Genomic DNA, 17,847 nt, shown 5'->3' on the forward strand with positions numbered 1-17,847 from the left:
GAAGTAAAGACCAATGTTATCTTTATTACCCATCTTACCCAGGAATATAGAATACGAATATTTATTGAATCCAATTAAAAGGCACTTTTCCGAGGTTATATGTATGTTCCGTCCAATAAATGAATCTTTTAGGGATCGCATTAAATAAAATGACAACAAACAATTGCACTTTAATCAATGGTAGATAACAGATGAATGGCAAATAGCTTTTCTCTTAATTATTTTCCCATATCGTGGGAAATCTATTATGATAAAGGTTATAAGTAGCACACATATCTCGATGAAAACAAGCATACTACATCGTAACTGCAAAAATGAAATTGTTTTGTTTATTTACATTGGTTAATCAGATTTTTTCCACATTAATTAATTCTAATGTCCGACATACAATGTATGGAGAAGTACGAGGTTTTGTTTCATCCCGAGTTTCAGGAACTGACGTTGAGGAATACTTAGGTGTTCCGTATGCAGCTCCGCCGATAGGAAGACTTCGTTTCAAGGTAAGACATCTGATAAATTGCTCTCTAACGAACATTATTATTTTCTTGTCTATTCTGAAAAAAACCCACCCGGTTCTCAAATTGAGAAATTATGTTTTTTAGAATATTATTCTTCCAATGGTCTCAAGTGTAATAACCTGTCTCTCTCGTTTACATACCTTTTGGATTGACTTCAGATGGATTAATTTATATATTTTTATAATTGTCAAGAAATCATCCATGCAAAAAAATAGTTTTGAAGTTAAAACAATTCACTGAGAAGAATTTTACAAGTTGATACTTCAAACGACCCTTTTAAAACCTTATGAAATCATTATTTAATTAAATCTTCAATTTCCGGACACTAAAAAAAATACCAAATACCATTGAAAAGAGACGAAAATTAGAATGTTTTGATTTATTTAACGAAGGTTAGTTTAAATATAAATTACACACAGTGTCAACCAGACATATTTAGATGGGTATCAAACCATAGAGCTTCGACAGGACGAGGTACTTTACAGTCCTTCTATCATGTCCGGGAATAGCGAAGGAGAAATTTGAATGTTAAACATGTTAAATCATTCATCATAACTAAAGTACTAATTTTGTTGCAAAATGGTAACACAAACAGAAAGAAATGAACCAATTTAAAATCGTTGCATATAAACTTGTTTTTATAGAGACCAGAAGACCCTGTAAAATGGTGGCCAAATATTTTAGACACGAAGAAAATATCACCAGCATGCCCAACAATTAATTTGAAATACATTCAAGTTCACAAACCAAAATTTAATATGACGAGTGAAGATTGTTTGTATATGAACGTTTACGTGCCTAAGGTAAGACTAATAAAATATGCACTGGTTCGGTAATATGAATATTTAGTATAAGTCATTGTTGTTTAAAGTTTATAATGAAGAAAATAAATATTTCATAACTTTTAATAAATTAAATACACAGTTCAAATATGTATGTTGAAACGTATGGACGTGAAACATTTATATCAGTATGATATATTCATAATTTACTGATAAAAATCTTTTAAGCAGGCTACGTTTAGACAATTAAATCAAGCTACGTCTGCGAAAACCAGCATCTATCGTTGATTAGATACTAATATTTTGATTCGTTTGAAGTGATGTTACAAATCGTCGAATGATTGGGATAACGAACTTATTAATTTAACATATACTTCAACACATCTGTTTTGACTTCAATCCTCGTGTTAAAACTTTTAAAAATTCTTTTAACTTCAACACGTTTAATTGAATGAAAGCTATAAAAGAAGTGCAATATGTCTTCTTTGATATTTCCGAGAAAGAAAATCCTGTTTGAGCCTCCTTACGCAATTAAATGGAAAATGGCAGAATATTTACAAGCATATTATTAACGCTCATATTTTCTGACTTTGTTGGGTCTAAAAAAAACATATAAGGGCAAGCAGACATACAAAATAACACAAACATCAAATAACGACATTACGATCTACATATTGAGATTTTCTACAATACCCAGAGGAACCAATAATTTCATGTAGTTGAAGCACTATTCAAACAAATACATGTTATCATCTCAGGCTTCGTAAATTTTACGGACGACATAACGTGTTGGTTGACCATCGTTTCACAAATGATATCGGATATGTTCCTTACGTCGTAACTACAATCCCCATCCCTTCCATAAATATGATCTTCCGAATTAGACTTTTACCGGATTTGTTATCGCATAAGCAACACGACGGGTGCCACATGTTGAGCAGGATCTGCTTACCTTTCCGGAGCACCTGAGATCACCACTAGTTTTTGGTTGGGTTCGTGTTATTTATTATTTAGTTTTCTATGTTGTGTTAAGTGTTCTATTGTTTGTCTATTTTATTTTCATTTTAGCCATGATGTTGTCAGTTTATTTTCGATTTATGAGCTTGACTGTCCCTCTGGTATCTTTCGTCCCTCTTTTACCACAACAACCATGTCTTACTTTCACTATCGTATCACATTTAATAGTGAACTGCTATGTCTTGATAAAAAGTTCGTTTTCAAACTCATGAATAGAAAATAAACTAACAATGCCATGGCTTAAAACAAAACAAAACCGGACAATCAGACAAACGTAGTACACAAAACACAACATAGAAAACTTAAGCAACATGATAGTTTTGTGTACTAAGTTTAAAGTGGATTGTACCACAAGTTCACCGTAAACTATTTTACAAAACAACTGAAAAAAACGGCCACTAGAAAGAAAGGAATAACAAATACAACAAAGCAAAATACTTATTGTACGTATGTAAAAAAATATTGTCTTTTTCTGACAGTTGAACTAGTTAGACATGATATAACAAAATGGTACTTGAGAAAAAGAATTTGCATTTCTTTTTTTGAGAATCTTTAGCGGTCCGCCTTTACAATAGTTATCAAAAGTACCAGGATTATAATTTTATACGCCAGACGCGCGTTTCGTCTACATAAGACTCATCAGTGACGCTCAGATCAAAATAGTTAAAAAGCCAAACAAATACAAAGTTGAAGAGCATTGAGGACCCAAAACTCCAAAAAGTATAACAATAAAATGAATGCAATGAAACGATTGTATTTTCAGGTTGGAAAATCTGATCTTCCTGTCCTTTTCTTTATCCACGGAGGAGATAACGCTGACGGCATGGGCGCCATGTTTGATGGTGACATATTAGCAGCACATGGACAGATGATAGTTATCACAATCAATTACAGGGTTGGCGTCTTAGGTGCATAATCTCTTAAAATAGGATAACAATTACTGCTGTTTCTTTTCTTCAAGTTGCGGTTACAATAATAATTTGTTTTTCAATTCGAGTTTAATACATATGTTTTGCCTAATAGTCAGTTAGGGTGTAACATAAACATATCACATAGATACAGAAAAGTAATAGAAGTATATGATGTCTGCACTCGTAATCTAATAAGAGTTATCACAAGCGATAGTTATATAGTTTATAATAGATTTTTCACTTAAAAACAGAAAAACAAATTGTATCTTGTTATCAATGATTATTGATTCAAATTAATTTTGTAAAATTAGTTTTCATTTATATTATGTACAGGGTTTTATGCAAACCCCGAACAAGGTATTAAGGGAAACAATGGATTAATGGATCAAGTGAAGGCAATGCGTTGGGTTAAAGAAAATATCGGGTTCTTCGATGGTGATCCGTCCAAAGTGACAATACATGGACACAGCGCTGGAGCAGGAGATGTAGGTCTACATCTTATGTCCAATCTCACTCATGGTAAGCTGCAAGGTTATCACGTTACAATGATAAGCTATGAGTTATCATCTAGAATAACTAGGTAGCAACATCTACTTTATTTGGCCTTTTTAACATTTGTTTTATTCGAGCGTTACTGATGAGTCTTTTGTAGACGAAACGCGCGTCATGCCTATATGCAAAATTTAGTCCTGGTATCTATGATGAGTTTATTTATATTATGTATAGGGTGTCATACTGAATGAAATGATAATTCAAATACTGTCTTGTTATCTCAGCTGAATGTAGTTATCAAAATACATAAGATAAGTAGCGGATGTTCGTATTTGGATGAGTCAATATGACAAGTAACAAGAAAATGAAATCAAAACAATACAAATTAGTAGTTTGGAAACGTTTTAGAAAATATGTAAACATATAACAGAAAAAGTGGCTTGATTTGTGCATACACTTAAATGTGATATGCCGATGTCAATCGCTCTTTGTTATGATTCGAAACCATGTTTTATATTAAAAAGCATTATCAAAATGGTTTCCGATGGAAAATTATCTGACATTTTTTTATATATTTGGCAGGTCTTTTTAGATATGCAATAATTCACAGTGGTTCACCAATAGCCCATTGGATGATGTCTTCTTGTGTGGAAACCAGTAGACGAAGTAATATTCCTACATCATGTAAACAGAATACCAGCCCTACCAAGAAGGGAGTTGAAGGTCATATTACAAATCTTGTTGCTGGTTCAACCATCGACGCTTTCTTCTCTTCGATCACTTATGGACAGGTAAAGTTTAACACTACGAAAAAGATTTATTTCAATGTTCATCGTAATTCTCTTCCACTTCTCTTTGCCATTCATGTATCTCCGTCTCTATTTATTTTGTCGATTTACATTTTCCATCTCATTATCATAATTATGAAGATTTCTTTTCCATTCCACTACCTACATTTCTGTACTTTGATTTCGATATTGGAAGCCGGTCACAATCACGATTTGATATAGTATCGTTCAGACTGCTTCAGATGTTCAGAACATCACATATTACTTTTAACGTTACATTTAAAACCAAATTTGGTTTTATATTTTTTTTTTTATATTTGTTTCCTTTGCTTAGCAGAAATAGTATACGATATAGATTTTGTTAACAAAAATACCGGTTTCAAAGGTAAATTCAATTTTAAATGCTCGGCGGGTTCTGAGACTAGCTTGATAAGACCGAAGGGATTAAACCCTACACAGTTGGAACAAAGTATGAACACTACATTTAAGCTTGACATAACTCTGAATTTGGATTGTGATGCAATATATGACACATCATTGGTTACTTACACAGAATGAAGGTGGACAATTAGCATAGTCTTAGGAACTTGACTTTTAGCTTTAAAGGTCCTTAATGTATATCTGAATACCCGGTCAGATTCAGCAAATCCATATACATTTAAATTGACCCATTTACTCGTTACTGCACAATGTAAGCTATGAGTTCACATCTTAAAAAGGAAAATTATGTATACAGCATTCTGAAATTAATTAATACAGCATAACAAACAAACCTATAAAGAGAATTACCAAAACATTGTAAAAAAAACAATTTCCCAAACATCATTCCTTATTAATACAATGTCCTTGCAAGCCCTTTTAAACTTACCTCCGATTATTTTTACGAAAGGTAAATTTTAACTATATTGATACATGAAAATTATAATATGATGCTAAAATCTTTCTTGAATTATGAATCTACTAACAATTTTTATCAATTGTGCAACACAGATCTGAATTTGAATTGTGATTAAACAATTGATATAGCACATGTTTCTGATGCAGAATGAATGTTATCTTAGAGCTTTACAATTTGAATTGTCTAATATCAAATTTTAAATACATGTTTGATTCAGCAAATCAGAGATGCACAAGGATTTTATCTTTGATAAAATCAAACAATGTTTAATTTTTGGCCCTTTGTACCTTAATATGGACCATGCATGCAATTTGAAAATGGACAAAATATCCAAAATCTAAACATACATGTTTAGCATATTAAACACACCCGTCAGTTTACTTTTTGTTGAAATCAAACAAAGTTTAATTTGAGATTCCAATTTGGACAAAACTCAAAACTGAGCCCAATACTGAAGAGAAATGAAAAAAAGATAAATGTTTAGGTTCAATTATAAAAAAGCCATTGAATAACTTGATTGTTGAAATAAGACAAATTTTGATGTCTACCTTTGAGACATTAAAGTCGACCAATATGAAAACAGATCCAAAATCCAAAAGGTGCACCACAAAAGCAAGGTATACAAAGTTTTAAAAAAGTTTTTCTTCTCGAAACCCTAAGAGTTATAACCTTCAAAATAATTCCCAACCTTGTGATTTAGGTATGGAACCTTGTGCTATTTCAAATATATCATTTACTTATATTCAAGTTATGGTCAAGAACATGAACTATTTTTGCTCCTTTTTGGCCCCTAATTATTAAACGGATTAGGCCACAACACTAAAAATCAATCACAACCTGTTCTTTAACATATAGAACCTTATACTAAATTTTAAAAGAGATCAATACATTTATACACAAGGTAGTGTACAGAAACAAAACAAACTATGCTTGTTTTGGACATTATGTTTGCCCTTAATTTCTAAACCAATACCTCAAAAATTAATCCTAACTTTTCTGTTGTGGTATGCAACCTTGTTGTACAATTTCATAGAGATCCCAAAACTTATACCCATGATAATGTTTGGAAATCAGATGTCTTTGGAGGACAACGACGACGTTGAGAACGTCATAAGATTATACGAACTGAAAAAATTGGCGGTCGTGTAAATAGGAGTAAGTCTATGAAACCTAAAAAATCTATATAGGTATTCCTTAACTTTATTTCAACGATGCAACAACACAAGTTAAGAAATCTTTATGTTAACATAGTTTTTCAAATGACAGGTGTTAAACTCATACACGTTTGTCAAGCGCTTAATCGGCCAGAGTCAATATATTTAACTAGGACTAACTAAGGTCTGCCATTAACATATTAATTTTGACGCTTTTCTGTGTATTTCAATTGATTCCGAATATCACTTCAAAAATACAATACATTCAGATATAAACAACGATTAAAAACATTTGTCCCAAAAAGAAATGACTTTTCATTAGATTGTACACCCCCGAGGAGCCAAAAGTTTGAAGAACTGAACTTTTGTTCTTAACCTGATTTGGGGGTTTATCATCTTCGCTAGCCAAGGGTTATGATCAACTCCCGCTCTCTTCACCCTTGGCGGATTGAGCCAACATTTGTGATAACAATGTTGAGCCATCTATCGGAAGATAAAAATCACGCTAATTCCGAATACATTATTCTTGACCAATGGTAGCACTTGAACTCTTCAATTTGGAGGTAAAAACACGGTAGCGTCTAGATTCTACACACTTGGTAAAGCTGGAAATGAAAACATACGTCAACATTCATGCATTTGTGCATGTAACATACACAAGAACTTCTATATGTTAATTAAAAACATTCAAGTTTTCACTAAAAATAGTCGTAGGTTTAGGAATGTAAAGACTTGTTGCACAAAATACACGTGGCAATTGTTTACAAACACTTTATACATTTACACGTGATCATGTTATAGGCGCATTTTGATTGGATGCAGCGAGTTTTGACTGCAACCAATAAAAACCCTTACCTTGTGTCTCCGAAATGTTATCTCAATCCGCCAAGGGTGAAGAGAGCGGGAGTGGATCGTAACCCTTGGCTAGCGAAGATGGGGGTTTATAAGACTGTAACAAAATAATTGGTGAAGAAAAAATCATATGGTGGTGATTTTTACCTATTTTTGGGCTATTATGGTGAAAAAAATCACTGTTCCACAATAAAACTTTTTTCATACTCTCTATAAAGATGGAGTGGACCCATCTGAATAAATTTTACTTAAAAAAACAATAAGTAGGTGTTAACATAAGAAAGTTTTATCATATTTTGACGCTTTTCTGTGTAAAATTTACCATGCTATCAATTTTGTATTTTTGTGATTTTCTCCAGTTTTAAGAAAAAGATGCATATTATTTCAAATATTTTGTTATAAATGATTGAAAAAATACATATGTAAGAATTTTGAAAAGACCAAAATGATATGGGATGTACATGATTCTTGTAAAATCAATGTTGGTATCCCTAACTCATGTTCTCAAAATTTTGGCTAAAAATACTGACTTGATTGGTCGTAAAATTTGAAAACTGGTTTACTCAAAAACCATTCATTTCATTGTAAACACACAATTTTTCACAGAGTTATCTTTGTTATCTTTTAAAATTCATTGATATTTTCCACTTGTATCACATGTTTTGAATATAATTCAAGAACGATATTTCAACGAGACTGAACGAGACTGAAAAGTCAGAAGAATACATCCTTAATCGATCTTATTACGTTTCGGTGACCGAGTGGTCTAAGTAGTGACTACTGTAATCACTAGCAAATTAATACTAAGGTTGTGAGTTCGGATCCCGCTCATGTGGGTGAACTCGACTTCAATCTTAACTGACTAGGATTGTCAATTTCCTATCTAGTGTTTTTTTCCGGTCTTCCTGCACAAACAAAAACTGACCAAATCAAAATCGTTTCATCAAGCAATAAAAAGATGGTAGTTAATTGCTTGTCTTAAATTAGAACGGTTTACATCCTTCGGTTGGTAAACAGGTTGGATATTTCAAACTTTGCTGATATTTCTCAGTTCGAATACATTATTTGTCTTTGCATGATAGATGAGATAGAATAATCTTCCTATTAATTAATAAATATCTTTTATTTGTCTTATACCAAATCAGGAATATGGCAGTTGTTTTCTTATAATAAGTTTATATTTATGTTGCACTGTTGTTTATTTCAGTTGCACTTGGGTGTTTCTTGTAGTTCTTCTCTCAAGTTGATGTGTTTCCCTCAGTTTGAGTTTTAAGCCCGGTGTTTCTCTCGGGTTTAGTTTGTAACCCAGATATCTTTTTTTTCAATTTATGTTTTTGGTAAAGAGAGACGAAAGATACCAAAGGGACAGTCAAACTAATAAATCTAAAACAAACTGACAACGCCATGGCTAAAAATGAAAAAGACAAACAGACAAACCAAAGTACACATGACACAACTATGAAAACTAAGGAATAAACAACACGAACCCAACCAAAAACTTGCGGTGATCTCAGGTGCTCCGGAAAGGTAAGCAGATCCTGCTCCACGTGTGGCACCCGTCGTGTTGCTTATGTGATAACAAATCCGATAAATAGTCACAATCATGAAAGGGAAGGGGATTGTAGTTGCGACGTAAGGAACATATCCGATATCATTTGTGAAACGGTTATTCCGTAACGGTCAACCAACTCGTGATGGCGTCCGTAAAATTTACGAAGGGATGATTTCAACTTCACCATTTGGAACTCTTAGAGGTATATTACTGTTGGCTTTATTTATTACAGGATGTATTCGAGGCTGTAGTGGATGGAGAATATTTAACAGAAAGTCCAGACAAACTGTTCACATGCCAAACACCTCATGTCGATTCCATTCTATTTATGATGGCGCGTGACGAAGGATTTGAACCACGAATTTCACGTATGTGAATATTTTCTATTAATTTATTATTATAAATCCTATATTGCTATGAGAGATTACGAATATTCTTTTCAAATTATTTCCTTCAAACTTTGGATCAATCAGTAGAAAAATAAACTCATCATAGATACCAGGATTGCAATTTTATATTAACGCCAGACGCACGTTTCGTTCACAAAAGACTCGAGAAACGCTCGTGTAGAACAATGTTAAAAAAGACAAAATAAAAGACGAAATTAAAGAGCTTTTAGGACCTCAAATTCCTAAATGTTTTGCCAAAAACAGCTAAGGTAATTTATTCCTGAGGTAGGAAAGCCTTAGTATTTGAAAAATTCAAATTGTCGTTAACATTAATTTATAATTATGAACATATCAATAATAACTCAAGTCACACAGAGGTGTTGACTACTGGACTGGTGATATCTTCGGGGAATTAAAATTCAACCAGCAGTGGCGTCGACCAGGTAGTAGTAAAAAAAGTCATCATAGATACCAGGATTGATATTTTATATATGTAAAACTATACCTGACGTTAACATTGTTCATTCTGCATTACAATAGAATACTAAAAAAACCGCAATTGTTAATTCATTGCAGAAAGACCCTTTAATACCGAAGTGCAACTGGCCACGATCGCACTACGATCTGTGAAAAATTTATAAAAGGAAAATCACAAAAATATTATAATTTTGACGATCGTAGTGCGATCGTGCAGATCGAAGTAAAGTCTTAGTACGGTCATTGCATGGTGAGGTCTTCATGATCGTGGCCAACTTTGAACATGTTCAACACAATCGTGATGCGGTCGTGGCGAAATCAGGTTGTAGTAGAAGTGTAGTAAGAACGCAGTAAGGTCATGGTAAGATCGCAAAGGTCTATGAAAGTGCAAGTGCGTCTCTAGTCAGGGAGACTGCGTTACGATCCCACAGCGACTATACTCCCCCATAAGTACGACCATCATGTTCTAACAGAGACCCAAACACGCTTCCACTACGATTAAAGCACGTTTAAACCACACTTATACCACGCAAATACTACGCTGTACAAGGCCATAGTACGATTTTATCACGCTCATGCCGTCCTCATCACGCGATTCTAACGACTCGACTACATTTATAATACCACGTTTATCAGGCTTAGTGTCATTGTCATATAAAATTTATAAAAGCTCTTCAGCTTTTGTTTGTCTGTATGTAATTTGGACCTCTTTTCCTTCATCTCCAATGTCTCAATTATTCTTGACACGCACATTTGTGTCATCCGTACTATCGTTCATTAAAGCACCGTCTTTTGATCTTGATGGATCAGCAATAAATTGTGATTCAGGTTGGATTGGGTGGTCCGACATATATCTTCTGGATCATGATTCGTTTGTTACTATCCAATCTGCCTCTATCTCTAGGCTACCCTTACCATTACGTAGATTTTGGTTGTATGACTGCTTTGTTTCTGAGAAACTGTACGTATAAGGAATATAAGGAATGATACAGTAATGGAACGCGATGTTGACGTTAATGCTGAGAGCGTAGATAGATCGTGGTATGATATATATAGTAGTATGGTCGTGGTAAGAGCGTGCTATGATCGCAGTATAAACGTGGTAAGATTGTGTAATATTACAGTCCCACTAGGTTACGATCGCACTACGATCTGTGAATTTTTTAAAATTTTGATGATCGTAATACGATCGTGTAGATCGCAGTAAGGTCGTATCACGGTCGTGGTGAGGTCGTCAAGATCGTGATGAGCGTGGCCAACTTTGAACATGTTCAAAACAATTGTGCTACGATCGTGGCGAAATCAGGTTGTAGTAGAAGCGTAGTGAGCGCGCACTTAGATCGTAGTAAGATCGCAAAGGTTGCTGTACCATTGTAGCGATAGAGTAGCGAAAACGTGATTCTATTCTGAGAGACTGCGCTGCGATCTTACAGCGACGTTATTACGACCTCACTTCGACCATCACGTTCTCACCGCGACCCAACTACGCTTCCAATACGACAATACCACAATGTTCACAACCATGGTACTATTCTAGCACACCCTTGTCGTCCTCAACCCGCTCTTCTTACGACCTGACTTACGTTCATACTTCGACCATCATTCTCATTGTCATTTTCATAAAAAAATATATAAAAAGCTCCTTAGATTGTCTGAATGTAATTACCCATTTGCTTTAACGGCTCAACTATGCTTCTCGTTTTATAGATCAGACCGTTTGTTTTCCCGTCTGATTGGTTTTACACTAGTTATTTTTTTGGGCCTTTATAGAGTGATGTGTGGTGTGAGCCAAGACTCCGTGTTGAAGGCCGTACTTTTGTATATAATGGTTTACTTTATAAATTGTTACTTGGATTGGGAGTTGTCTCATATCACATCTTCTTATATCTATTGACACATCAGTGTCATATTTGCTATCGTTCACTAAAATATTGTCATTTGAACTCTATGAACCATTAATAGGTTGTAGTTTAGCCACCACGCCCATGTGTTCTAGTTGATTTTGGTGGCATGAATGTATTGTTTCAGAAAAAGAAGGAATGGAACAGTATTGATAAGGAACACAATGTTGTCGTTATTGCTGAAAACGTAGTCAGATCGCGGTATGAACGTAGTATAATCGTGATAAGAACGTGCTTTAATCGCAATAAGTACGTGTTGCAATCGGATAATTGGTGGTATGGTCGTAGGGAGAACGTAAAGAGCGTTGAAAGATCTTGCTAAGCGTAGTAAGGTAGCAGAATAAGCGCGATGAAAACGTGGAATAATCGTAGCGGGATCGTTGTAGACGTGTAATAAGGACGTTGTAGCATCGTAAAAGCAACGAAAATTTACATTTTCATGTCGCTCATACCACGACCTCACCACGATCTAAATATGTTCTAGTGGGACTGGGGCTTTACAATCAGATAAATCGTGGTATAGTCGTAGTGAGGACGTAATTGGCGTAGAGAGATGGTGATAATCGCAGTTAGGTCGTAGAATAACCGTGAAAAGAACGTGCGTGCGATCGTTGTCTAGTGGACTGGGGCTCAAACGAGTATACAAATATATATTTTCAGAGATATCAGAGTATTATCGATACAAAGGTATAGATGTCTTTTTAGATCAGTACAAACATATGTTTCCAAAGACATTTGAACGTAAGTAAAACGTATTTGATTTAACTGTTCAAAATGTATTTTTCATTTTGATGACTGTAATTTAAAAACAAAGATTACAATACAAAAAATGATAGTTATTCATTTTTATATGACTAAAACGAAAATCACTCAACTTCACGATAGTCGAAAATTCACAATAGGAACTAATCACAGAATTCTAATAATCACGAACAACACGATGGGTCACACTCGTTGAAAAGGTTCTGTTCATTCATGACAACTGGTTTCACCAAGTTTGAACTGATTTTTTGTAGAGTTTTTGATGATCAGTCTTTAGTTTTTATGTTGTGCTCAATATACTGTAGTAATTCTTTTTGACGAGTTTCTATCAGCCCATGGTGTGTCTGTGTCTTGTCTTCTTATGATTTCTGATTTACTTTTGAAACTAAGCATTATTATCCTTTTTCCTATGATCTTGCTGACTGATGATTTCCTTTCTCATTGGAGTTGAGTGATATAAAAATCGTCGCTAGACAGTAAGGGGGCACGTGGCGTTGTCAATGAAATTGACATGAAAAGGGCATCGTAACAAGGTAAAATAGCGATAAACTGATTATCATTGGTCATCTCAACTGGATTGCTTTCTCACAAAAAAATGTTCTCGTAACTATAATCAACGACAATCTATAATAACAATACATGTTCCAGTAAATTGGTCATCAGTTCATGTTATTTAGTTGAGCAAAATGTTAATACTTTGCATGTGTGATACGGAATTAGATGTGGAAGACACTTCATTTGACTTTGCAACATTTTTAACCGCAAGATACAATCTTCAATTCTTTATTATAATTCTCATTTGTAGAACAAGAGATCACGTAATTGCAAATTTAATTTCCTGTAATCTCACAACTATCACGAAACACATTATATACATATCAATATCTTAATTTTCTTAGGAGACATTACAAAGGTTTATGAAGACTGGAAGACGAACAACATATCACAGTTTCCCCATGTAAGTAAATACTACTAAATTAAAGGTCTCAAATAAAGCTATTTTTCTTATATTTTGCATTTTCTTCCAAAAACTGATGGAGGAAGGATATTTATGTATAAAACAATTTTGTATTTTCATGTTTTAGGAAATTGAATTTCGATGTCTTTTTAGGCGAACTAATTCGATAACTAGTTATTCAAGAAATATAAATACGAGTACATCATAATAATAAATACTTTATCTAAAGAGGTTAAAATCAGTTAGTACAATACTAATCTGCCCTGATGCCCTCTGAAAAATTCAAGATAAACAATAATTTAATATAGACCTGTTTGATAAATATGATTTTAACTGTTCAAAAGAGAGAAAATCAAACTAATACATGTTTAATTTTGAAAATAAAATTGAACATTCTAATATGACGTCCTTCAAACGCTTTGAGTACACACCCGTGGTAAAATTTGAATATATTGCATGGGCTGTTCCGATCGTACTCCCACGTCATATGTTTTTTATGAATGAGTTTCGCGACGTCATAATACGATGACGTTAGAATATGAGCATTTTACGGGAAAATACACGCTTGAAAAACCGAAAATCATCACAACATGGCAACGTAAACAAACAATGCTAAAATGTGTTATAAGCCATATTTGTTTAAACATTTAAGACATATAAGTAAATTATCATTTAAAATAATTCAAAACTATCTATATGCGTTATTTTAAATAGTTAAAGCATGTCACTAATTCAGTTTGCTCCGTTCTTTGACGCCAATTTGATAGTGCGTTTATTTATGGGAATGGCAAATATTTGCCTCCACCTAGAGCGCTTCGATCCAAAAGAATTGCCGTATTTGACCTATTAGAATCGAAATAATTCATGGGGGCTTGAATATATCTAGATTTTACCACGGGTTGTCCCTTTATGCCGATATTTTACCCCTCGCTATCGCTCAGGGTAAAATATTTGTCATAAAGGGCCAACCCGTGGTAAAATCACGATATATTCAAGCCCCCATGAATTATTTCTTAAATTTACAATATCAAACGCTTTTTTGAAACACAAGGATAAAACTCCAGTGTACTTTCCTTAATCCATATAAATAAACAATTCTTCAATAATTTTCGTTCAACTGTTCCTTGTGTCGTTATAAATTATAAGTAAAAGTTCTCTGACAGCAACACGTAACTGTTTTTATATTTTCCTCCTAATTGAACGACCTAGAGATACACTCAATTATTTCGTTTCAGTATTTACACATGAATGCAGACATAGTTTTCTTCATGCCGATGATAAAACTAGCAGATATGATTTCCCAGTGGATGGAAGATGTTTATGTCCTTAGCTTTGAGTATATTTCTCAGAATATATCGGGTCCGGACTATATAGGTAACGTATGAATACTCTTAGGATTTGTCAAATGAAAGACAAAAACGCACTTGTAAACAGATACAAATTGAAAATGCAAAAGTCATAGAAGCGAAAGAGCAAAACATGCGCATAATCTGTGAAAATCAGAGAGACGAAGAGAGACAGTTTCAAATAAAATAACCACTAGCTGCAAGCAAATAATTTGAAAGAAAACCGCCCTGTTTTATAGAAGAAAAATGTTTATTGCCTACTAAACCAAAACAAAAGTGACTGCCGATGTCCAACAAGACAACGTGTACGTTACATCAATGCTTAGATTAAACGTATTTTATCAAATTGCATCATCTTCATTTAACTCGTAACCTCCCCGTTGTAGCCTTATAAATACAGCTTTATAATTCAATGCGCTAGCACTCAAAACTTATGTTATTCGATGTGGTTAGCAAACAGTTTTTTATTTTGTCATCTAGGTGTTCAGCATGGTTGGGACTTATTCTATGTTTTTGGACAGCCATTAGTTGGACATCCGGGTTTTACTTAAACATCAAGAGATGCTGTAGTCGCAAGGGAAACTATGACATTAATTAGTGATTTCGTGAAAAATGGGTGATTATATGATTTATATAGATATTAATGTAGCGACTTCAAATAATTAGACCACAGTATAAATAACAAAATGTATTTAAAGGCAATATACTACAGCAAAGGATCTAAGCATTAACCTTATTTGTGTAGAAAGATAGGTATTGTCACGCTTATGACAAACATATAGAAACTCCTGCCAAATGATATAAAATGTTTGAATCTTTCGTCGTTAAATTATCTCCCTGTGACGCAACCTTTTTTATGCGTGAAAATAAAGACATTGCGGGAATAACTTGCTCTAAATGTACCTCTTGAAAACTGACAAATTTATTCACATGGCACCACTACGGTTTTTGCATGATAGTGGTATTTTAAAAGGCAGTTTTATTAACTAGTTTCAAATTAACTAGCATCATTTAATGTAATTTAATGCCTCACCAACTTGAAACTAGTATAACGGAATATTCGAAAATTACGAAAACATTGCAAAAATATATTAATTATTTCCTAGAAGGACTAATAAAAACTTTAAAAGGTTGAAACTAATTTTCATAGATAACACACACATAATATATTTTTCATGTTATACCTTAAAACGACTTATAAGTGAAGTTTTTTGTTAGTGCCGTTTTGCAAAATAAAAAGGTAGTGTTAGTGAACGATGTGCCAAACTTTTCTTATTTTAGAACTTTTCACGAATACATTTATTATTCTGCCTTTTCAATTATCAAATGAGTGAGCGAGTATTAAACAGATACAAGTTAGAAATACACATAAAAAGACCACACCAACATCTGAAGTAGAACGACGCTGATTGGTATTCAAGCACACCTTCTATGTTATAACTCATTCGAAAAGTTTTTCTCTTGACCCATACATTTTATTTTTTATACTATAAATGTTTAATGTCTAGATTTAGACTAAATGCATAATAGTAATAAAATTTGAAGCAAGATATTGTACCAAATGTCAATGATCGATGTTTTCGTCAACTTAAACCGCTGAACTTCAAAAGTTTGTTTTCAATTTCGGTAAGATAATTGATCTTTTTGGATTTCCCCCAAAAAATTGCGGTGGAGGAAGAAATGACAAAAAAAAATGGTTCTAGATTAATATTTTTTATATATTTCTGTGGATTTTCTTTCGCTAAAATTTATGCCTATGCACAAAAAAGATAATTTACTCATTTGTAAAATGTAGATCAAGATGACCTTATTATTAATTAGTACTCGCTGGTTTTCAAGACGCATCTTTATACAAAATCTCATTTACTATGACTAATATTTCCACAGATAATTTGACTTTAATTTTGTGACGAACAGAAGAAATTCTATATTCCTTTCCCAACTTTAAGATATTAAGATCTAAAAGCCAATACGGTTCAATAAAATTAACGGTACCAATTTTCTTGCACCAGATGCACATTTCGACAATACATGTCTCTTCAGTGATGCTCGTGGGCAAATTAATTCGCAAATTATTCCTCTCAGTAAAGTTTTAGAAAATCCTGGACATGTTTTCTATTCGGTTTTGGTGAAATTTGTAAGACCCACTAAACTGACACAAAAATGTGGACGTTGCTTTGTATGATATGCAACAATGAATAGGACAGTTTGAGCTGTCGATTTTGCCATTTGATAAGGGATTTTCCGTTTTGAATTTTTCTCGGAGTTCAGTGTTTTTGTGATATTACTATTTCTAGTATGACATATGTCAAATATAATTTCCAAGTTACACGAAAAAAAAATTTTGTTTGGATTAATTCATATCCTTTTTACTTTTTTTCAAAACTTGCAATATTTCTATTTTAAAATTTGCCATACAAAAACTTCACATGCACACCACAGGTTTTCCGTTGACGACAGAAAATATCAAACGGACCATGTTCAAAGTGAGTAATTCTCAACACAAGAACAAACATTTTTTTAATATCAATTTTATACTATTTCAGATATTTATCTGTTAAAACAGGAGGAAAACTTCAAACGTATAACTCCTCGATGAAAACATATTACAGACTGGATTACTATAATCAACAAACAAATATCACCCTGGAAACTAATTTTAGAGAACCAAGAACAGAATTCTGGTACAACCATCTATTTACACAAGATTTTGAATGCAATGGAGGAAGTGAAATTCTTATAAACATTGAGATTTACAGTTTTATAGCAGTACTTTGCATTTTATTAAAATGAATAAAAATAAATATTTGCAAAGTGTAGATTTTTGTATGTAATGTAAAAACAGTCGCTTGTGTTTAACTGTTTTATTTAATGCTGTCAATTTGACGTATACGTGTCTTTAAACGGGCAATACTTTATGGAATGCATTTATCAGGTATATTCTGGAGGCCGATTTCAATTGAATTTTATTGAAACCTATTTTGGGAGCGAAACTAGCAAATTTCATTGATAACCTATATTAATGATTATAGCATTTGTACTGAAGGTAA

The 17,847-nt window shown here is 33.3% G+C and overlaps 1 protein-coding gene across 1 annotated transcript; it reads left to right on the forward strand.

Annotated features, from left to right (window-relative positions):
• Positions 1 to 210: 210 nt before the first annotated feature.
• LOC134692062 (cholinesterase-like) lies at positions 211 to 17,632 on the forward strand. Its single transcript, XM_063552429.1, has 11 exons — positions 211 to 500; positions 1,163 to 1,321; positions 3,081 to 3,225; positions 3,562 to 3,747; positions 4,303 to 4,511; positions 9,197 to 9,332; positions 12,392 to 12,472; positions 13,393 to 13,451; positions 14,687 to 14,825; positions 15,278 to 15,413; positions 17,344 to 17,632. Exons 1-10 carry the CDS (start codon positions 315 to 317, stop codon positions 15,346 to 15,348), a joined length of 1,371 nt encoding a protein of 456 aa, XP_063408499.1. The 5' UTR covers positions 211 to 314; the 3' UTR covers positions 15,349 to 15,413; positions 17,344 to 17,632.
• Positions 17,633 to 17,847: the final 215 nt, after the last annotated feature.

Source organism: Mytilus trossulus, chromosome 1 (genome assembly GCF_036588685.1).
Source record: "Mytilus trossulus isolate FHL-02 chromosome 1, PNRI_Mtr1.1.1.hap1, whole genome shotgun sequence".
NCBI lineage: Eukaryota > Metazoa > Mollusca > Bivalvia > Mytilida > Mytilidae > Mytilus > Mytilus trossulus.

Excerpts from the sequence above, each read along its gene's own strand:
- LOC134692062 (XM_063552429.1), top strand. The coding sequence starts at position 315 with ATGAAATTGTTTTGTTTATTTACATTGGTTAATCAGATTTTTTCCACA. Across the intron at positions 4,512-9,196 it reads CTTCGATCACTTATGGACAG|GATGTATTCGAGGCTGTAGT; the intron begins GTAAAGTTTAAC and ends TATTTATTACAG. Across the intron at positions 12,473-13,392 it reads GTTTCCAAAGACATTTGAAC|GAGACATTACAAAGGTTTAT; the intron begins GTAAGTAAAACG and ends TAATTTTCTTAG.